At 56.5% G+C, this 20,961-nt stretch overlaps 4 protein-coding genes across 6 annotated transcripts in view; 1 reads left to right on the top strand and 3 right to left on the bottom strand.

Annotated features, from left to right (window-relative positions):
- Nucleotides 1–447: 447 nt before the first annotated feature.
- On the top strand, nt 448–2,633 carry ISCU (iron-sulfur cluster assembly enzyme). The gene is made up of 5 exons (XM_062504616.1): nt 448–581; nt 655–768; nt 993–1,103; nt 1,735–1,813; nt 2,237–2,633. Exons 1-5 carry the CDS (start codon nt 498–500, stop codon nt 2,329–2,331), a joined length of 483 nt encoding a protein of 160 aa, XP_062360600.1. The 5' UTR covers nt 448–497; the 3' UTR covers nt 2,332–2,633.
- A 597-nt stretch (nt 2,634–3,230) lies between these two features.
- TMEM119 (transmembrane protein 119) lies at nt 3,231–8,340 on the bottom strand. Its single transcript, XM_062504614.1, is given in 3 exon segments — nt 3,231–5,194; nt 6,138–6,270; nt 6,273–8,340. Coding segments are annotated over 3 exon segments (1,182 nt in total). The 5' UTR covers nt 6,556–8,340; the 3' UTR covers nt 3,231–4,428.
- SELPLG (selectin P ligand) lies at nt 8,335–12,127 on the bottom strand. Its single transcript, XM_062504613.1, has 2 exons — nt 12,086–12,127; nt 8,335–11,370 (listed from the first exon to the last, which is right to left on the bottom strand). Exon 2 carries the CDS (start codon nt 11,363–11,365, stop codon nt 10,151–10,153), a length of 1,215 nt encoding a protein of 404 aa, XP_062360597.1. The 5' UTR covers nt 11,366–11,370; nt 12,086–12,127; the 3' UTR covers nt 8,335–10,150.
- Nucleotides 12,128–13,903: 1,776 nt separating this feature from the next.
- CORO1C (coronin 1C) overlaps nt 13,904–20,961 on the bottom strand; it is a 39,841-nt gene continuing 32,783 nt past the window's right edge. For all 3 annotated transcript variants that reach the window (XM_062504611.1, XM_062504612.1, XM_062504610.1), the window contains exons 5-11: nt 20,286–20,467; nt 19,633–19,752; nt 18,591–18,695; nt 17,577–17,722; nt 17,031–17,088; nt 16,702–16,947; nt 13,904–16,042 (exon numbers count right to left, since the gene is read on the bottom strand). In XM_062504611.1, the coding sequence (XP_062360595.1) occupies nt 15,923–16,042; nt 16,702–16,947; nt 17,031–17,088; nt 17,577–17,722; nt 18,591–18,695; nt 19,633–19,752; nt 20,286–20,467 (977 nt within the window). In that variant the 3' untranslated portion in view covers nt 13,904–15,922. The remainder of the gene's footprint in view (nt 16,043–16,701; nt 16,948–17,030; nt 17,089–17,576; nt 17,723–18,590; nt 18,696–19,632; nt 19,753–20,285; nt 20,468–20,961) is intronic.

Below are 20,961 nucleotides of genomic sequence, written 5' to 3' on the forward strand. Positions count from 1 at the left end.
CGCCGACCGAACCGGGCGGGAAGAACCGGGATTCTCGTCCCGCCCAGCTCCACGTTCGCCCGCGCACCAGGGCCGCGCTGCGCTCAGTGCGGCCGCGGCACGAACCGTTTGTCTTCAGGTCCGTGGCGCAGGCAACACCGCGGGCACCCCGCTGTGTGGCCATCAGGGGGCCTGCGGGAGGGTCGGTGGCGTGCGCGGCGCCGCTCGCTCGCCATATTGAGTGTGGCGCCGCGTGCCGCACAGCCGCCGGCAGGTGCGATTAAAAAAAACCCTGGCGCGATTGAAAGTCCGTTTCCATCGTTTATTGATTTACTGATGGTTTTAGCCACGGCGCCAAGCTCTTCCCCAGCGCTCGCGCCTTCTGCACAGCCAATGTATGACCGGGGCGAGACGCGAGCTCCGGAGGCGAAGGGGCGTGTTTGGGCGTGGCCTAGGGCGTGGCCAACTCGTCCGAGGTTATAAAAAGAAGGCAGACTCTGCCCCTCCCCTCAGTTAAGATGGCGGCGCTGAGGGCGGCGGGGGCGGTGCTGCTGCGGCCCCGGGCCGGGCCGGCCCAGGCTGCGCTGGGCTACCACAAGAAGGTGAGGGGCGAGCGGGACACGGGGAAGGACACGGGGGTGCAGGGCGACCCTGGCTGACGCTGTGTCTTGGCAGGTGGTGGATCACTACGAGAACCCGCGCAACGTCGGCTCCCTAGACCGCAATGCCAAGAATGTGGGCACCGGCCTGGTGGGCGCCCCGGCCTGTGGCGACGTCATGAAGCTGCAGGTGACCTTGGGGACTCGCTGGTACCTGGGGAGGGGGTCATATGGGGCTGTCGTGAGGGTCAAACCTGCCTGTGTCCCCTCAGGGAACAGCACGGACTTTCCTCACGCCCGCCCTGCCCGTGCCCTGTGTCCGGGGCAGGGCCAGGCCCGCTACCCGGGGGCCCGGCTGGGGTGACCTGGCCGAGCTGAACCGGGCGCTGAAGTGTCCCCAAAATGTTCCCACAGGTGGAAGTGGACGAGAACGGCAGGATCGTGGACGCCCGCTTCAAAACTTTCGGCTGTGGCTCGGCCATCGCCTCCAGCTCACTGGCCACGGAGTGGGTCAAAGGGAAAACGGTGAGGGAAACTCCGGGAAGGCTACAGAGCTTCCCACGTGCCTGTGTTCTCTGTTGGGATCGCATAGGAAGTGCTCTCCAGGGAGTCCCTGCACTACTTTGTACTGCACAAGCAACTGTCAGCAGAGTCAAGGCTTCAGTTGTAGGGCAATAATTGCCTTTCTCATTAGGGAATCATTAAGGTTGAAAAAGCTCTCTAAGAACATCAAGGCCAACCCTTCCCCCAGCACTGGCAGCTCCACCACTGACCATGTCCCTAAGTGCCACATCCATGTGTTTGCTTTATTTTAACAGTTGCACCATAAAATTACTTTGTGTCTTGCACAAGGAGCAAAACCAGGCTGACGGCAGAAATTTTAGTTCTAGAGGATCTTTAGATCAGTTGGGTTGGTTTTTCTGCCAGCAGTAAATGTTCCTCAGTGTTATGATAGAGGATGAACAGACTTGAAGCAGCCCAAGTGGGGACAGTCTGTGACACTGATATGTGAGTCAGATATTCCTTAATTCCACATCCCTCACTGCCCTGGGAAGCTGAGATGATCTCCCCTTTGGATTCTGCTGGCTCTGGAGCATTAAACCTTCTTAGCAAACACAAACAGCAGGGCCCATGACAACCTCTGCCTGTGTTTCAGGTTGATGAAGCGCTGAAAATCAAGAACACAGATATTGCCAAGGAACTCTGCCTTCCCCCTGTCAAACTGCACTGCTCCAGTAAGTAAAAACCTGGATCTCAGATACTCTGGGAGCAGCACAGATGCTTCTGGATGCTGTTTTCCAAACAGTTGCTGCACTGTGTTGTCCTTAAGAGAAAACTTGCTCAGATTTCAGAGTTAATTCAAGAATTTTCCGATCAATATTTTGGAGCCTGTGGCTCAGCAGACTGATAATAAGCAATCAGATTCTGAATTATATTATTATCTGAAGTTATTGTACATGAAATCAGCATTATAGAATTCAGTATTTTAGGAATTCCATTCAGGATCTACTCCTGAGATCAATCAGTCTGTGCTGCTGGTCTTGTTTGCTCACCACTGCCTGCTTTTATTTTTACATCATCTTTTGCCCTAAAAGCTTTTGAATTACCCTTAAAATCCTCTGGGGTTTGTTTTTTTTTTTTTTTTTTTTGCTTTTCAGTGCTGGCTGAAGACGCCATCAAGGCTGCCTTGGCTGATTACAAACTGAAGCAGGATCCAAACAGAGAATCCAACAAAAAAGCCGACAATGCCTGAACTGCCTGCACAGCTTCCCCTCATCCCTCCTCACTCTGCAGTGCAATTCCCGAGCTGTAGTAGGACCCTGTGCACTACTCAAGCTGTAAGATACGCACAAGTTACGCACAACATGTCCCTGTGGTGTCCAGCCACTCTGTAGTGCTCACGTGGATGGGGGCTCCTGTTCCCTCGGGAATGTCGTGGGAAGACTCCGCTCCGGAGACAAAACCCCGCTGTCCGGTACTGGAAGGGCTGCACTTTGATTTTTATTTTGGGAAGATGTCTAGTTTTGCCTAATATTTTATGGAATTTGGTGGGAAGTGTTGCCCTGGTTTGGATGTGTGTGTGTGAGAGAGCTGTGGCACCGCCCTTGGCTCTGACTGCGTCAGGGTTGGTTTCACAATCCAGGGGGCAAATTCCTGCTCTTGGAATTCTGGGACCTTTTGCAGGTGCCAAAGGGAAAAATGGCCAGGAAGCACTGGTGGTTTCTGCTCCCATCATGTCACTGCTTAATTTTTGAAGCTCTTGTTTGAGGAACCGGCTGAATTTTGGGGTGTTTTCTCTAAAAATTTCACTTTTTCACTCACCAGGTGCTCTCTTACACTGTAAATCCTTGGGCTAGAGAACCTGCCCAAGGAAGGGGTTTGCAAATCGATGAGCTTTAAAGTCCTTTCCAACCAAAACCACTCTGTCTAAAATACACCCTCAGACTGGAACTCTGGTTGGGAATAGCACAGTTGGAATGCAGAGCTGAGGGAGAGCTCCCAGAGTTCCTCTTTTCTGGAGAAGCATTTCCAAATCAAGCAGACAACACATTAGCAAACTTCACTTTTTTTACCTTGTAACCCCCCACAAGACACCTCACTTCCCATTTTTCATACTGAGGGTGTTGTTAAGAATTTAAAACCGTATTTAAAAAAAAAAAATTCTCTCATTCTGTTCCATATGGGCACAATATTTGTAATTTTTAACACAAAGGTCACACATTTGTCACTCACAAGGTCCCTCTTGTGGTTCCTCAGCTCCTGGCACCCTCCAGCTCTGCAGAACGTGCTTCTCCCTCATGGAACAATCCTGTTATTTCCCAATTTAAAAAAAAAAATCCGGGAAACTTCACACACTCGCATCTGCTTGGGGGCAAAATCAGCTCCTTGTGGTGGCACACTCTACCCAAGGGAAGGTTGTCCTGAGGCAGGGCCATAATGGGATAAAAACAGGGACACAGGAGGTTATAGGGATGTGGGGGTGTGCTGCTTTTGAGGCAGAACAGCCTCTCTCACCTTCCAGGCTTCCCTGCTGTCCCCACTGCAGCAGCTGCACCCCAGAGCCATGGCTGAGTCCCCCACAGCCCCCCCCTCGACTCCACAGCTGTGGGTACAAGATAAAGGGTTCCTGGAAGGGCACGTGATGTGCTGATGTGGGGACTGATAACACCCTGCCCAAGGCTCCACTGCCCCTGGAGTCCAATCCAGCTGTGCCCCTGGAAGAGCACAGGGACACAGGGACTGTCCCCTGGCCACCCCACGGCTGCAGAGACACACAGGAGAGGAGCTGTGCGGAGGGAACGTTTATTTCTATCTGAAGGAGATCAGGAAGTGAGGCAAAAATCCAGCTGGGCTCTGGGATAAAAGAAGGAAAGGAGGGTCCTTGTCCCTAGATCCTCATCCCTCTTTCCCTTGGGTGGCCATGGGCAAAGCTCACCCATGTCCTACAGACCTCCAGCCCTGGTCCCCTTCCTTTTCCCAGAGGGACACAGCTCCCAGCCAGGCGCCTGGCACGGATCAGGCTGCTGCTGCTGATTAAAATAGCATTTGGGAGGAAGCTGGTGGCACAGTGGGGGCAGAGCTGGAGCTGGGGGGATGCACCCACCCAGTGCCTGGGGTGGGAGAAGCCCCTTGGGCAGCAGGAGCTGGGGCCGACGGCGTTCCAGTGCTGGGGAAAACCACCAGCTGGCAAATCCCTCCATCAGCCCCAGGGTCGGGGGAGATGGGGGGGCAATGGGATCTTCATCAAGGCTTCCTTGAACCACCACGTATGTACAGAGCCTGATCCACCGTGTCCATTGTGTGTCCCAAGCCAGCAGCTCCTCAGCTTGCCTGGGACTGTGTCCCTGCCTCAGATTCCAGAGGGAGCCTGGGAGCCAACTTGGGATGCATCAGGAGTCTCCTTACTTCCTGCGCTCACCCCTTCCTCCACACCTGGATTTTGGGCAGGGGGCTTGGGTTGCTCATCCCCCAACTTCTTTTCTTCCTCTTCTTTCTCCTCCTCCTGAGGGGAATTCTGCTCGGCCCGGGCCCCGTTGGCCAGTGGTGCCTTGGGGGGTGATTTGAGGTTCTGGGCAGCAGCCAGGATGTCTGCCTGGAGCTGCCGGCTGCCATCCAGTGGCTCCTCCGCACCCGCCTCGGGGGCTTTCTCAGGCACCTCGCTGAACGCCCGCGCTCCCCCTGACTTGTCCCGCTCATCCACGTATTTCTTCTTGGGAAAGGAGGAGGGATAGTAGGCAGAGGCCTTGTGCTTCTGCCTGACGATGATGGCGGCACAGATGATGAAGAGGAGGACGAAGGACAGCGAGCCCACCACCACCACCAGCAGCAGGTACTCCTTGAAGAAATCCACCAGCCCATCCAGCACTCCCGGGGCCGAGCTGTTGGTCACCGTGGTCCCCGGTGCGTCCCCAGCCGTGGGGCTGATGCGGGGGGTCACGGGCTGGGCGGGCAGCGTGGCTGAGGCCTCATCCCCGTCCCCGCTGCCCGCGGTGTCCGGCAGCACCGGGCGGTGCCGGGGCGCTGCCGCCTGTGCCGGGGCCACCGCCAGCAGCACCAAGAGCAGCAACCACGTGCCCATGGCTGAGCCCGTTCCCAGGATTTGTGCAGGAGACCTGTGGGATGCAGAGGGGAAGGGGACATGTTAATACCCCAACAGAGCGAGCCCCCCCCCCCAACGCCAGCCCCCACCCGCCTGAATTTCCTTATGGAATCAGAAAGGCAGCTCTGGTTTTCTTGCCCTGACAGAGCGAGGGGCTCCGGTTGTTTTCCAAGGGTGCAGCTGGAAGCCAGCTGGGTGGGATTGCTCAAGGCTGGGGGAGCGGGGCTGCCGCCAGCGCCTGGCTCCAGACAACGGTCATTTGGCTGATTAGAGAATTCCTCAAAAATGGAGGTTTGCAGTGGAAACTTTGACACAGGCGACGCTACAAAGGGGCGTTTCCCAACCGCCCGTCCCAGACCGTTAATTCCCAGCTGGAACGCGGTTAAAAATAGGTTGGGGCAGGATTTCACCCCGGTGCCACCATGGTGGTTGAGAGGAGCCGGGATGGGGTGTGGGACAAAGGGGCAGCCCCAGAGCTGGAGTGCAGGTAACGGGTGCCCGCTGCCTGAGTGTGCCTGGTGAAAGCTGGCTCCATCCCTGCGCCCTGTTCCTTGCCTGGATGGGGCTGGATCTGCCTCATTCCACAGCCCACAGTGTGCCGTAGGACACAGGACACACATTTCCCATCCCAGAGCAATGACTGGGATGAGCCCCTGACCTCGCTCTGCACCCCACGGGATTTGGGAGAGGGATATGACCATCTCCACCACGTCCCGAGACATTCCCAAGGGACATCAGCCCGTGCCACGCCACGTTAACGGCATCGAGCCATTCCCAGGGCTCTTCCCCTCCTCACGGCTCTATGGGGAGGTCTCAGAAAACAGCTCCATAACTCCCCAGGTCCATCAGCAGGGACCCCCCCCCCCCCCATGACAATTCCCCAACCTTAGGCTCCCCAAATCCCAACCCACCTCCTATTTTCCCCCCCAAACAAAGCCAAGCCAGCAGCTCTACAGACCGAGGGACTCCAGGAGCAGGATTTGACTTCCAGGCTCTTTGCCGGCTGTACAATCTGGTTTCCATTAATCCAGTGCAAAAAAGCGGCAGCGGAGGTGGGAGGTGCCCCTGACCCCCAGCCCTCCCAGCTCCCCACGGTACTGCTGCGGCTCTGGGGTCACAGCACTGACCAGCACCGGGAGAATGAAGGGTTTGAGGGGCTGGGATGAGCCCCTTCATCCTCCTCTTCACCCCAGACAGGGGCCCCTCGGCGGGAAAAGAGTCCCGGGATGGGGACGGCATCAATTCCCCGGCAGCCATCGGAGCTGAGGAGCAGCCGCAGCCATGGAGGGGCTGAGCAAAGCCCAAAGCAGTGCCAAGAGCAGGGCATAGCACCACGGGCATTGCCAGCCCTCCATCCCAGTCCCATTTCAGCCCCATCCTCGCCCACCCCCAGACTCACAGTTCGTTCCCAACTCCACTTCCCAACCGCTCCAGAAATTCACAATTTTGGTGTTGTCCAGAGGCAGCATGCTCCGATCCCTGCCTGGGAATGCAGCCATGTGGCTGACTCCATCCCGTGTCCCGCCATGGGGACCATGCTCAGCTCTCACCACAGCACCCCCGGCTCCAGAGCCACCCAAAAACTGGGGAGCAGCTTGGCACATCCAGTGGGATCCTCACCTCGCCCGCAGCCGGCGGGAGGGAGCCGGGAAGACGGGATCTGTCCTACGCACCTCAAGCCCCTTTCTGCAGCCTGCTGGGATGGAGCCTCCTCCTTCTCCCTCTTCTCCTCCTCCTCCTTCTTCTCCTCCCCCTGCGTTGCAGCCCGGGACCAGCTTGTTCTCATTAGGCCGGGATGGGGAGGGGGTGTGGGAGGCCAGGGGAAGGCAGGCAGCCCCCAGCCCCCTCCCAGATGAACTCCAGCTGGGGTTGGGGCTGGGGGTGTTTCCTGGCTTATCCCATCAGCAAAGGAGCCATGGTGCTCCCCATCATCAACCTCAGACGGGGCCACATTTTGGGGCACAAGTGGGGTTGGGGATCACACAAGGGGTTGTTTTTAATGTTGTTTTTATCCACGAAGGTGGGGTAAAACCCATCCGAGGGTGCAAGAGGGACAGTGAGGGATGTGGGCTCAGTACCCTGGCATTATTGGGGTGCAAACACAGCTTGGGACCATCCCCTTAATTCCAGGAGAACATTTCCTAAAATCCCAGCCTGAAAATGTTCTGGCCTGGGCACCTCTGCCTTGGTGTTCCTGTTCCCCAGACAAACACAGCAGCTGCTCAGTTCCATGGGTCCTGGTCTGCAGTTTGGGAGTCTGGGAGCATCTCTTGAGCTACCTCCAGCTCTGTCTCCCCCTGCCCTGGTCCCCTCGGCCTGACCTGAGGTTGCTCAAGAGGCTGCAGCCGCTGCATGACCTCATCCTGTTGCTATTTTCCTCTGCTCCTCTCTGGGGACCTGCCAGACCCCCCAAAAAGCCATGGCCAGCGCCTGGGGACCGTGACCCCCGCAGGGTGGGGGGAGGGATTCTGTCCCCTCTGTCGGAGGGGAGCTGGCGCCTCTGGGGTTTCTCCGGCGTCGCTGCCGACGTCGCGGCTCCCCAAAATAAAGGCTCCGTCCGTCTGGCTGCCCTGGCGGCTCCCAGCAGCTGCTGGGGCAGCTTTTCCCAGCCTTAAGTGCTCAGTGATGAAATCTTAGAGGGGAAGGGGGAAAGGCAGCCTGGAGGAGTTCCAGCAGCATCCAGCCCCGCTCCTGCAGCCCAGGTGGGGATGGGGCTGAGCTTCCCCTCGTGCGCACAGTAATGCCGGTGTTGGGCTCAATCTCCTTGTCCAGAGTCCCCGCTGCCACTCATCCAAGAGCCCCTTCCCTAGCCAGGATCCCCATCTGCTTTGCCCAGTCTCCATCCCTCCTTGCCTTGGACCTGCATCCCACCCTGCCCACGGTTCCCACCCTTCATTGCTTAGAGTCCTCATCCACCCCTGCCCAGTATTTCCATTTCCCCTCAGCCAGGATCCTCATCCCTCTCTGCCCATTGTCCCCACCCTCGCAGCCGGGATCCCGGTCCCAGTTCCCGGTGCCAGCTCCAACTGACCATTACGATGCCGTTTTTGCCTGCAGCGGGTGCGGGCCCGGCCCCTCGGAGCTGGGCAGGGCCGGGACCGCCCGGCCCCGCTGTGTAATTTGGGGCAGCAGGAACGCGGGGCCGAGCAGGGCTGGGCTGGGCGGCACAGCCCGTCCAGGGAACCGGTAATTTGGGGTATTTCAGCCTTGCTCTGCTTCTAATTTGCTTCCCTGGGCTGCGCTTTGCTGTGCCAGCAAAATAGCCGGAGGGAACCCATCCTGCAGAGCTGCACGAGGCGTGTGGAGCTCCATGTGCAGCGTCGTGCGCGGGACTGTGCCACCCCTGGCCTCGCGTCACCCACCACAGCCCAGTGCCACCCCACCCCATGCTGCCCTCCTGCTGTCTGGGGGGATCCCGAGGATCCTGCTGTGACACCGCACAGGCTTCCCGTGAATTCCTGTGCTGTGAGGTGGGCAATGGCAGCCAGACAGGACCTGCTGACTGCGCCAAATAGGGCAATTCCCGGCCCCCAGCTCCCGCTCCCACTCCTGCAGTGGAGGAAAGTTTATCCTTGCTGGGCTCCTGCTGGAGAGCAGCTGGCACAGGGGAGCAGTCCCTTAGATCTGCACCCATCCAATTCCTTGGGCCACACCAGCCTCATCCTCACTGGGGGCAGAGGATGGATAAGGATGAAGCCAGAGGATGGGAGCATCCCTCTTCCCCCGTGGCTGCTTTGGCTGGCACGGTGCTGGTGTGGGGACACAGTGGGACAGAGCAGAGTGGCATCAGCAAGGAGCCTACAGCCACGGTGTTCTGTGTGGGGACTGGCCACTGCCACCGGCTGTGGATCCCCTGGGCTGGCTGACTCACCAATAAACATTTACATTCACAGCCAGAGCAGGGCCATGCAGCTGCCAGGATCCAGATGGAAAATACCCCAAGCACAGTGTGAATGTAAACAGGCAGCAGGTCTGGGATGCAGGTGAATGATCACGCTGGCAGTTCCCCTTGGACAGACAGTCCGGAGTGGCCTTGGAGGAAGCTGCAAGCTTGGGGATGTGGGGAAGGGGATACGGGGATGTGGGAATGGGGATGCTGAATCTGGCAGGGCAGGGATGGAGAGATGGGGACGGTGAACCTGGTCACAGCAGGGATGGGGATGTGGGGATATGGAACCTGGGTGAAGTAAAATGGAAAAATGGGGACATTGAGCCTGGCAGGACAGGGCCAGTCCTGAGCTATTTCCACCCCCCCAAGGAAGGGATCAGCTAGTGGCCCGAGGAGTGACTGACACCTGCCTGAGCGGGTGAAATGGTGAGACCTTCGCTGGCCTCTCGTGGGTTTGCTCTCCCCATCCCTCCCAGTCCCAGCTGGGGCCAGCGCTGCCGGACGATGCCGAGACCCTGCGGCCACCGTTCGCCCCCGGGGCCGAGCACCTGACAGGCAGCGGCGGCTCCGGAGGCGTCCCCGCCTCGCAGCAGCGACCGCAGGCAGGAACACGTTGTGACACGAGCGCGCCCGTCCTGTCCCTGTCCCTGTCCCCCTCCCCCGGAGTTTCCGCCCCGTCCCCCCCGCCCTTCCAGCTCCCACGCTGGGAGGAGGTCCCGGGGGCTGCGGTCCCGTCCCCAAGGTCCCGGGATCTGGTCCCTGCCTGGCGAGGGGTGGCCGCGGGTTTCGTTTCTGCTCCGCCAGAGGCTCGAGGGGGAGGATGGAGAAGCGAAATTTTGGCAGCAGGATGTGGGCAGGCGGCGGGGCGGGAAGGGTGCCGGCCCTGCCAGGAAGAGACCACCATGTCCAGGTAACTCTTTAATGGGATGAGCCTCAAGGACTGATCTGGCCACGGGGGAGTAGCTCCGTCACACTAGTCCAAGCTAAAACACCGGTGGACAGGAAATCCTCTGCCCGCGGCTCCACCGGCGACGGGGCACGCGGCCCCGCAGCGCTGCGGGATGCAGGAGCCATCCCTGGGGCTCAGTGCTCCGGTAGGAAGCTGCTGAGAGTCAGGTTGTCTCCATCGGGCTCAGAGCTGCCGTCGGGCAGCAGCAACTTGTGCCGCCGGGCCGGGACAGGTCGGGGACCGGCGGCCGCCTCGGCGTCGGGCAGGAGCGAGGAGATACAAACCATCTCGGTGCGGCTGAACCGGCGCTGCCCCGTCCGCGCCCGCCGCCACAACAGCGACCCCAGCACTCCCGTGCACACCACGAAAGTGGCGGCCACCAGCCCCAGCAGCAGGATGGCCAGCAGGCACTTGCTCATCACCCCGTTGGGTTCCCAGGGCACCGCGGTGTCCCTCGGCGTCGTGTCCCGAGGGGCCGGGAGGGTCTGTGCAGGCAGAGCTCCGGATTTCTTGGGTTTCTTGTAGCCCGTGGTGGTGAGGACAAAGGCTGGGGAGGCAGCTGAGTGTGGCCCCGTGGAGGAGCTGCTGTCCAGGCCATCAGTCACTGTGTCCTCCTCGATGGGTGACATGAGCCAGCTGGGGGTGGTGGTGGCGGCAATGCTCTTTTGGGGTGCTGACAGTGTGCCAGGCTCTGAGCCTGGCAGCAGATCGGGATCAGGGGTATCTGTCTCATCCATGGAATCAGCTGTGGTTGACACCACGAGTGCCCAGCTGGCCTTGGTGCTGGGCGTTGGTGGTGGGGCAGAGCTCAGGAGCAGGTCGGGATGAGGGGGATCTGTCTCATCCATGGGATCAGCTGTGGTGGACGCTACAGGCACCCAGAGCAGGGTGGTGCTGGTGCTGGGCACTGCTGGCGCCACAGAGTCCTCCAATAAGTCGGGTTCAGGGGAATCTGTCTCATCCATAGGCTCGGATGTGGTGGGCACTGCAAGCACTCGGAGCAGGCTGGTGTTGGTGCTGGGCACTGTTTCTGCAGAGCTCAGGAGCAGCTCAGGCTCAGGGGAATCATCCATGGGATTGGCTGCGGTTGGCACCTGGAGCAGGCTGGCCTTGGTGCCGGGTGCTGGTGGTGGCACAGAAACACCCTCGCTCTTGTCACTGCTGATCATCGCGGTGCCCCCGGGCTGCTGCCCACTGTCATCCCTCTTCCCACGGGAGAGGGGCAGGGGCTTGGCCACTCCCCAGACCCACTGCCCTCCCTGGGGCAGCCCCGGTTCCAGAAGCTCAGCCCCACACACCCGCAGGGGGCTCTGCACCAGCAGCACCAGCACGGCCCAGCCCAGCGCCATGGGACCTGTGGGGGACAGAAAGGGCAGGTGACATCGGGGTCCTGGTCCCCGCGGGAGAATGCTGAGCATGGAACTGCCCCGGCGTGGGATCACACTCCAAGCGAGGATTCTTCTCCCCCTCTGGAGAGCGGGGGATGGAGGATGCACCCAGCGACCTCCTCCTGCCATAGTCCCCACCTGCGGGAGTGGCTCTGCTCCAGGAGCAAGTTTTGATAAGGAAGTTGAGGGTCTGGAAATGGGAAACCAGCCGCGACGGAGGCGGCTGCTGCGGGAAGGGGCAGTTGCGGGATGAGTCTGTGTGGAAATGAAACCACAGGGATGTCACCCATGTTTTGACAGACCCCCCGCTCCGGGGTGCCCGTCCTGCCCCACCGCCTGTTGGACCGGCACAGGGCTCCAGGGCTGAGGCCACCATGAGCCTGTGCCTCTGTGCACGAGGGGCAAATCCACCTCAAACTCACCCCAAATCCCCCTGTTCCATCATCAATCCCTCCCATCCCTCAACAGCTCCAGTGGGCGGAAGCCACCGAGGTCCCCGAGGATCCGCACCCAACAGCATCCAGACAAGGCTCAATGCTCCCACATCCCCACAGCCTCCCCAAACCCCCAGGGACCAGCACGGAGTGTGGCACCCTCAGGGACCCTGAGCACCCCATTGGTACCCAGAGCATCCCCGGGGCCCATCCATCCCTGATCCAGCAGCTTCCCGCCAGGGCTCACCTGTGCTGGTGAACGCGGTGGGATCCCGACTGCAGGACTCACCGGCGAGGACCCGGCACGGGGGACCGAGAGCAGCCCCAGCACCGGCACCCGCGGGGCGTCGTGGGCCACGGTCCGCCCGCACCTCCGGCCGGGCGGAGCAGGGAGGGAGCGCGGAAAAGCAGCTGCGGTTTCCAGAACCCGCGGGGGAAGGACGTCACGCCGAGAGTGGGGCCACGGAAGGCTGGGGTGCTGCGGGCACCCCTCGGGGAGGGTGGCAGGGTGTGGGGTGCACCCCAAAAAGGGGCTTCCTGCCCTGGTGGGAGCCCCCGGCTCGGCCCCACCGGCGGCCCCGCGGAGCAGCTGCGCGCCCGGGGCTCGCGTCGCCCCGAAAGCAGAAGTGACGGCGAACCTGGTGTCAGGGATGCCACCCCCTCCCGGGCACGGTGTGGGCATGGCCAGGGAGGGGGCCAGGGTGTTCCGAGATACCTCAACACCGGGAGACGCCTTAGACTCGAGGAGGAGGGGGGGTGAGGGCCTGACTCGATGTTTTGCACAACCCTTGTGCCGGGCTCCTCCTCTCTGCACCGTCCCCAGGATGCTCTGAGGAGCTCTCGGGGGGCTGCTGGGTATTGTCCTGGGTGTTGTCCCGGCCTCGTGGCATAGGCACGACAGGAAACCCCCCACCCCAACCGCAGGCTCCCGGGCGGGAGGCGCAGCCGCAGCCGCAGGAAGGTGCTGCAAGAGGCACATCCGCAGGAACGGGCTCGGGGCGTCAACAACCACCCCGCCCTCGGAAAACCCAGCTCGTCCCTGCTCCGAAACACCTGGCCAGGGGGCTGCAAGAGGGAAGAAATGGGGCTCAGGACTGCGGGATATGCAGCCCTGGGATGGGTCCATGGTGCCGAGGGAGTGGTGACTCTCTGGGAGCATCCCAGCCCGACTTTGGGGGGGCGCCGGGGTCGGGGTGCTCCGGAGGTGGTTGTGCAACATCCCCTGAAACGCCGCAGCCCTGAGAAAGCTCAAACCTGGGCGGAGTAAGCGATGCTGTTTCCAGCCCAGGCTCTGCATCATTCCAGACTTCCTGGGGAAGAGCAGAATGAGCCCAGCCTGGATCCAGGGTAGTTTCCAAGCAGGGCTGTTCCTTCCTGGGAACACATCACCCCTCCCATCCACCCCGAGATCCCCCAGCCCGTCTGTGCCATCACATCCCACATCCAGCCAAGCTCTTGGGTCCATCACTGGGAATCACCAGGGAAGATTCCACGTGTGACCCCAGGAATGGGCCGTGCCTCTCTTGGGACAGGAGCAGAAGGTCCCCAAGGACCCCCTCAGCCACTCAAGTCTCCATCATTCCATATCCCGGTTATCAAACAGACCTGGAATGCCGGGGGCGGGCGCAGGATGCCGAAAGCCAAAGGAAAAGCAAAGCAGAAGCAGTTTATAATCAATGACTTTTATCTTTTGAAAATGGAAGCAAATATTTGGACAGATACTCTGGCCGCTCTATAAGAGCGCGTCTTTCCGGACTGGGCTGGTTCTCTCCCGGGATATCACGGCTACAAAAAGCTTCAGGCACTGACTCCGGTTGAGCCTGGCGAGGCATCAGTTCATTTAAATAAAATACAGGCTAGGAACTAAAATCTCCCACACCCCCACCCCCGGGCACCTCAATCCAGCGGCTCCCAAAACTGATTTCCCTCCAATGTTAGGAACAAACCCGAGGTCCCCGAGCACACAACCCTGAAGTCACACGTACAAATCAACACAGAAATCACCACTGTGGGGAGAACGACCTTCGGGTTTGGGTTCCAAAAGAAAAAAAAAAAACCATAAAAATACACATCTCAGGCATTTACTGCAATACAGAAACGTCACCAAACAGCCAAAGAACCCGGAGCAGCCGGATTGTGGATCCACAGGCACAGGGCAGGGGATGCCACTTGTCCCTAAAACACAGAAATCCCACTTTTCTGAAGCTTTCCTGCTCTGCAATCCTACCACATCCTCTGTCTCCTCCATGCCATTCCTCGTGCCTCTCCAGCTACATCCCCCAGCCGATTCTGCCTCCATACACACATCCCTCCACAACAGGGAATCCTTAACCTGGAAGTTCAGAACATGCAAACACTGTGGAAAATGGAAAATCTGAGAATTCCTAGCTAAACTAATGGAAAATAAAAAAATCAATCACTTCAGCCTAGATGAAGGGACTCGTGTCCGCCAGGATGCTCCGGGTGGGAGCTGCCACAGGGACAGAGTCCAGCTGGGATAGGGATCCAGAGCTCTCAGACACCTGATGGTCTCTGGCCACCTTTGGATTCAGGATGGGTTATCAGCACTCCCTGGCACTGCAGGGTTGGGCTGTGTCAGGAATGGCAGCACAAATCCTGCTTGGCACAGCTTTCTAGGCTGTCCTGGATCCCATTCCCAGCACAAGGACACGGCCTGGGAGCAGGGAGCCAGCCTGCCCCATCCCTGACAGCTCCTTCACAGGGGAGACCCTGCCTGAGCAGAGCTTTGCTGAGCTGAGCTCCCATGGAATTTCAGGAGGAGCCAGCCTAGAACACTCCCAGGGCCTCTCCCTGCAGGATCCCAAAGGAGCCGTGTGAGAAACCAGTTCTCCAAACTGGGATCAAATCCACCCTCCCAGTCCCTTCTGCTCTGAAGGGCTGGGAGTGTAGGGGGCAGGGGCTGGGGTTGGAGGTTGTTAATCTGATCCAGGAACAAATCCTTCCCTGCAAAGCTTTCCAGCATGGCAGGGTGGGAGGCAGGAATGGGAATGATGGACAGGAGAAAACAAATGATCAAAAAATAACAACAGAGGCATTTTGTTTGTGGAGAATTATCATGGGAAAATCACCTTTCTGCTGCTAATGCTGCCTTGGAAGCACAGAAAATTCCTATCATCAGCACTGGTGTGAAGAGCTGATGGATTCCAAAAGCTTCTTAAAATCCATGAGCTCAGGAGTGTTGGGGGGCAGCAAGGACAATTGGCATCCCACAGCTCACCTGGAACTCCATGCTCCACAGATAAAAATATTCCTGCATGGAAGTCACTTCTGCCTCAAAATGGAAATAAAAATGAGCCAGTAAAACTCGTGAGTTTGGTCATGGAATGAAAACCTTGGAATTGTAGGAAAATGGGAACATGGTACTGGCTTAAAACTTCAGTGGGAAATAAATCCCCTCGTTCAGAATGATGTATTTGTATTTTTCTGTCAGCCAATGGGGCTGGGGACATGTTGTGGAGTAGGAAAGGCAGCTGATCCCATCTCCAAGGGGATTCCTTAGGGAAGAGAAGGGAAGGGAACCCACCTGATTGTTCCAAATGGCAGATTTATACAAAATAGCTCCAGCTTTGTTCTCTGCACAGTGTAAACACCCCCCACATCCCCTGTCCCTTGGAATGGAAACACAAATACTGCAAAAGTGGCAAATAAGAAAAATAAAAGCAATTTTTTTTTTCTATTTTTTTGGCAACTCTAAAAAAAAATGGTTAAGAACAATGTGGCGTTGGTCCCTAAATCTAGAAAAAGATATTTGGGCATGACATTGCAAGTCAAGAATGGATTCGTTTTTCAAGGATTCATAATAACATCTGGGAAAAAACCCCCAAAAATCTGTAAAAGTAGCACTTCTCGTTTTTGCCTTGTTTTTGACACAGTCACAGAAAATCATCGGAACATCGGGAAACAAAAATAATAATAAAAAAAAAATCTTTCACTAAAAAGCTTGGCTTGAAATCATCGGCTCTTGTTGACGTGGATTTAGGAGAACAGGAAAGCTCGTACTGGAATGCTGCAGGCTGCTGCTGGCTGAACTGGGAGCTGGGATGTGCCTGGGCTGGCAGCCCCGTCAGTCCGCGATCTTGGCCATCTGCTGCTCCAGCTTGGAGATGCGCTCGTCCTGGTTGGAGATTGTGTCCTTGATGGATTTCAGCTCCTTCAAAATCTCGTCCAATTTGGCGTCGTTTTGCTGGAAGACAAGAAAGGATGAGCGAGGAGAGCTCCGGGGTTTTCCAAGGAACGGGCTCCTCCCAGTGGGATTGTTGGAACTCTGGAGTAGCTGGGATGCTCAGGGCATCTCCAGTGCACCCATCCAGGACCAGTCCCTGCTCTTTAAGCCATACTTCCCTCTGTGTCCCAAAGGACACGGTGAGAGGACAGGGATTAGTGGTGAACAAGGTGCTGGTGCTGGATTAGGGTTGGGCTTGGGGATCTTGAAAGTCTTTTGCAACCTTAATGGTTCTGTGATTTAGGAAAAACAATTCCGAGTAATCTTCCGTATTTACAGAAGCATTAGAATCACAGAATTATGGAATATCCCACGTTGGAAGGGACCCACAGGGATCATCCAGGCCAGCTCCTGGCCCTGCACAGACACTACAAGAATCCCACCCTGAACCCGAGAGGATTATCCAAACACTCCTGGAGCTCTGGCAGCCTCAGGGCTGTGCCCATTCCCTGGGGAGCCTGTTTAGTGCCCCAGCACCTACTGGGGGATGAACCTTTCCCTGATATCCAACCTAACCTTCCCCTGTCACAGCTCCAGCCATTCCCTGGGTCCTGTCACTGGTCCTACCCTGGCTTTCCCCCATGAGGTCATAACCCCCAAAACCCCTGGAGTTTACTCACGGGGTTTGAGGCATCCGCTGCTTTCTTTGGAGCATTTATGAGATCACTCTTCTTATTCCCGGCGGGTTTGTTGTCCAGTATGTTCTTCTTGACCACCTTGAGATCCCTGTTTTTGCCTGGAATGTACCCGTGCTTCAAGGAGATGAGGAGAGGATCAGCGTTCTTCCCCTCAAACCACTCCTCTGCTTCCAGAGCTGCTTCTGGGCCGGCTGTGTCCGGGTACAGGTCATCCTGGAAGAGGTCAGACTGCAAGGCAGGGGACATGGGTCAGTCAGGAGCTTTGGGAGGCAGGAGCTGGCTCCGAAGCCCGGCCCAAGGGCAGTGCTCACCTTGCGGGGAACTGTCATGATGATGGGCTCACATTTCCTCTCGTGGAGCTTGAAGAACCTGCCGAGGAAAAGGAGAGGTGGGATCAGGGAGATGGAGGAGATGGGAAAGGAGCAACTCCAAGGAAGCACAGAAATCCCTGAGACCAAGATCAAGTCCAACCATTCCCCCAGCACTGCCAAAGCCACTGTAACCCATGTCCCCAAGTGCCACATCCACAGGGCTTTTAAATCCCTCCAGGATGGGAACTCCACTCCTGCTCTGGACAGCCCCTTCCAATGCCAGACCACCCTTTCCATGAAGAAACTGTTCTTAGTATGCAAGGACACTTCCCCTTCTCCTATCACATGTTTCCTGGGAGAAGAGATGGATCATGTTCCCAAGCAGCAGTGATATTCCCTCCTGGAGCCACTGCAGTGACATCCCAAGATATTTCCTGCCCTTCCCAGATTTTCTGAACCACGGCTGCTCTGTGCTCACTGCTCTGCAGCTTTAACCACTCCTGAAATTCCCAGCCCCATCTCCCAGCCCTCCTGAGCTCTCCTCACCTGGCAATCTCACACTTGTTGACGTCGAGGCCCCTCTTTGGCATGAACCCCATGCCCCTCTGCGGCTCTTTGCTGCTGAAGGTGTTGAGGTAGTGAACGTACGGGGACTCATCCGTGATCTCAAAGTAGCGGATGCTGCTGTCACCCTGCAAGGAACCCCAGGAGACCCTCCAGAAGCTGCAGGACCCTGTGTTCCCTGTGCCCACACTGCCTTCCCTTCCAGGAATGCTGCCATGGACAGCTCACAGGTGTTTTTGAAGCAAGGCTGATCCCCTTCACAATTGGAGTTCATCAGCTGTACAATTCCTGCGAGTCCTGTTCCAGACACTGGGACAGATATTGAGCTGGTGCTTCCAGGCTAGGAGTGGCCCCTTCCTCACCTCTTGTAGAAAAACCTCCTGCCACAATCAGGCAAAAGGGCTATAAACCAGTTTATCCTTAATTCCAAGTAATTCCACCACACTGTTGTCACTGAAACTGCAGGAGGGGTGGCAGATAGCAACCAAATATTCCTCATCAGCTGCTACAAAGATGGGATTCATGAACGTACTTGTATGGATCCTCCTTTGTAATTCCTTGCTCATCTTGGCTTTGACTCCTATTTGTAGAAGTCCATCACATATGGGCACCAAATTCCTACAAATTGCTTTTAGAAAGAAGCACCTAATTCCAGTTTTCTATTATTTAACCCCACAAAATCACAGAGAGAGTTGTCACATGCTCCAGCATCTCCAAGGATGAGGAAGACAACACCTAAAATATACCTTCCTCCCATACCAGTGTAAAATCATCCAGGTCAACACCAGCAAGAAATGTTTTGCCAACAGTGTGGGACTTATTGCACTAGGAGCAGCTTTACCTAATCCATCTCAAAGAAACATTCAGGTCCTTCCCAGGTTCTGCAAAGTCATCAAACCCATCCCAGAGCAGCCTGGTCTCACTGCAGCATTGACTTTTTTGGGGAGCATGTCACAGCCACCACTCTCTCCAGGTGCCTCCAAAGCCTCTCCTTACCTTCCCACACAGGTAAATGATGTTGGTGTCTGGGTCATAGAAGGGCAGCAGGACCCCATTGCTGGTGTCCATCTCGTGAAGGGCAATTGGCTCCTCCATGTTTTTCTGGAAATAGAAATGCCAGGGATGTTAATAAAGACTGGAAAAGCTTCTGTTCATAGAGGGAGGGTCTAAATTATTAACACTCTGTAGGCAGTGAGCTCCCAGTGGTGTCTGCACAACCCAGAAGGATCCGTGTGTTACAACAAATGCTGGGAATGTTCATGAGCTGATTCATTTCCCAAGGGCATTTTAATCACTAAATTAAATAAAAACAGGAGCCAGGGAAATTCACCAAGTCAAGGGAAATATGTGACACAGTGAGCTAGTGTCAGTGGGATGGGATGGGATGGGATGGGATGGGATGGGATGGGATGGGATGGGATGGGATGGGATGGGATGGGATGGGATGGGATGGGATGGGATGGGATGGGATGGGATGGGATGGGATGGAGCCTCCTTCCCTGGAGACACTCAAAAGCCACATGGACACAATCCAGGTGGTCCCTTCTACCCTGAACCCTCCTGGAATTGCTGCTGTCCTGCTCTGCACAATGAACAGAGAGCAGTGACCTTCCCACAGCCCCTCTGCTCCCTGTGCACCTTCCCAGGCACTTCCAACCTGCAGCTCCCAGCTGATCACTGCTCCTGCTCAGGTCCTTCACTGAGTCACCACACAGCCAAAATCATGGAAGCAGGAGCAGGCAGCAGATGGAGAGGGAATAACCTCAAGTATATAAACTATGAATTTAGGAAGAAATTCTTCTCTGTGAGGGTGGTGAGGCCCTGGCACAGGGTGCCCAGAGAAGCTGTGGCTGCTCCATCCCTGGAAGTGTCCAAGGCCAGGTTGGACAGGGCTTGGAGAAACCTGGGATAGTGGAAGGTAGCCCTGCCTAGGACAGTGGGTTGGAATGGGATTGGCTTTAATATCCCATCCAACCCAAGCCATTCCATGATCCCAGGGCTGGGCTGGTAACTCCAGGGATCCAGTCTGGGATCGTACCGGGTTCCACAGGGCCAGCTGCCGCTCGCTCATACGGCTGAAGCCGGTGGTGAAGATGTTCCCATCTGCCAGGAAAATGGCTCGCATGGGCCGGGCTCCCTCGTGGGTTTTCTCTTTCTCCTGGAAGAGAGGAGCAGGTCAGGATTAGAAGTTAGCAGAAAAACCCTTGGAGTGGTGGCTCCTCCGTTGTTGCTCCTCCATGCAGGAAGAGATCCAAGGAGCAACATGCAACTCTCCTTCCCTGCTGCTCGAGGGCAGAACCCAACCACTGAACCACGGGAGAAGGGAACATTCCTGGCTCCTTTCAGCTTTGACAATCAGACTCTTGCAAGGCTGAAGGAAAACCTCTTTGCAAGCTACAGCTAAAGCTCTGCTTTGCATGCACAACTCTGGAACTGTAATTATACAAAAGGATTAGATGTGGAATTACACTCCTGCAGGTTTAAAACTGAGCCCTAAAATCCCAGTTCAAACACTAATCCCAATAAACCCAGACAAATCCTCCAACCCCTACTATTCCTTCTGTAATTTTTCGAAGAAAGCAACCGAATGTGGTTTCTAAAGCAAGCAAGAAGGTTCTATCTTCCATATTTTCTTGCTCATTCCCTGCTGGAGTGAACCCAGTTGTTTCTTTAATGAGTAAACGAACTTACAGCAACAATTTCTTGTTTCCTGGGGTCAATAACTCGGACTTTTTTGTCTTTGGAAGCTGTGCAGATGAGGCTGCCATTGCGATTCCAGCTCACATTGTAGATCATATCCACGTGCATGTCATCCAGGTTAATGAGGGCTTCTCCTGTTCCCACATTCCAGATGATGATGGCATTATCACAGCCTAAAAAAGGGAAATAACAGCTCAAGTCACAGCATTAGGGTACACAGGGGCAAAGCCACAGGTGGGGAACAAGGGATAAACCCCCTGCAGCTCCAAAGGTTTTTTGGTTTTTTTTTTTTGGGAAACCAAAACCCAGACTGGGAGCTCAGGAGGGAATTTTATCAATGGAAAACACTCAGCTCATGCAACAATCCAGCTGAAAGGACTCACTTCTTTCCTTAGGACCGAACCCATGGAAGCCTCAGATCGTGCCAATGGATAACAAATTATCCAATTTATTTCCATAATGATGTGACTGATTTTCAGTGGTCAAAAGAATCTCATTCCATGGACTGTACTGGCCAAGGAGACAATTTGGAAAATGCTGACCATGAGAGCTTGTGGGAAAAACAGCTGGACTCTGGGATATTTTGCAGGGATCAAGGGAAAGGAGAAACACTTGGGCCTGTTCTAAAAGTGGATGAGAACAGGGATGTGGGGAATGCAGATGTAAA

This window comes from Cinclus cinclus, chromosome 17 (genome assembly GCF_963662255.1).
Source record: "Cinclus cinclus chromosome 17, bCinCin1.1, whole genome shotgun sequence".
NCBI lineage: Eukaryota > Metazoa > Chordata > Aves > Passeriformes > Cinclidae > Cinclus > Cinclus cinclus.

What these genes read in the sequence shown, in the direction of transcription:
- SELPLG (XM_062504613.1), bottom strand. Translation starts at nt 11,365, where the DNA reads ATGGCGCTGGGCTGGGCCGTGCTGGTGCTGCTGGTGCAGAGCCCCCTG.
- ISCU (XM_062504616.1), top strand. Translation starts at nt 498, where the DNA reads ATGGCGGCGCTGAGGGCGGCGGGGGCGGTGCTGCTGCGGCCCCGGGCC. An exon ending in CGCTGGGCTACCACAAGAAG is followed by an intron (nt 582 to 654) that starts GTGAGGGGCGAG and finishes GTGTCTTGGCAG; the next exon opens with GTGGTGGATCACTACGAGAA. An exon ending in GCGACGTCATGAAGCTGCAG is followed by an intron (nt 769 to 992) that starts GTGACCTTGGGG and finishes ATGTTCCCACAG; the next exon opens with GTGGAAGTGGACGAGAACGG.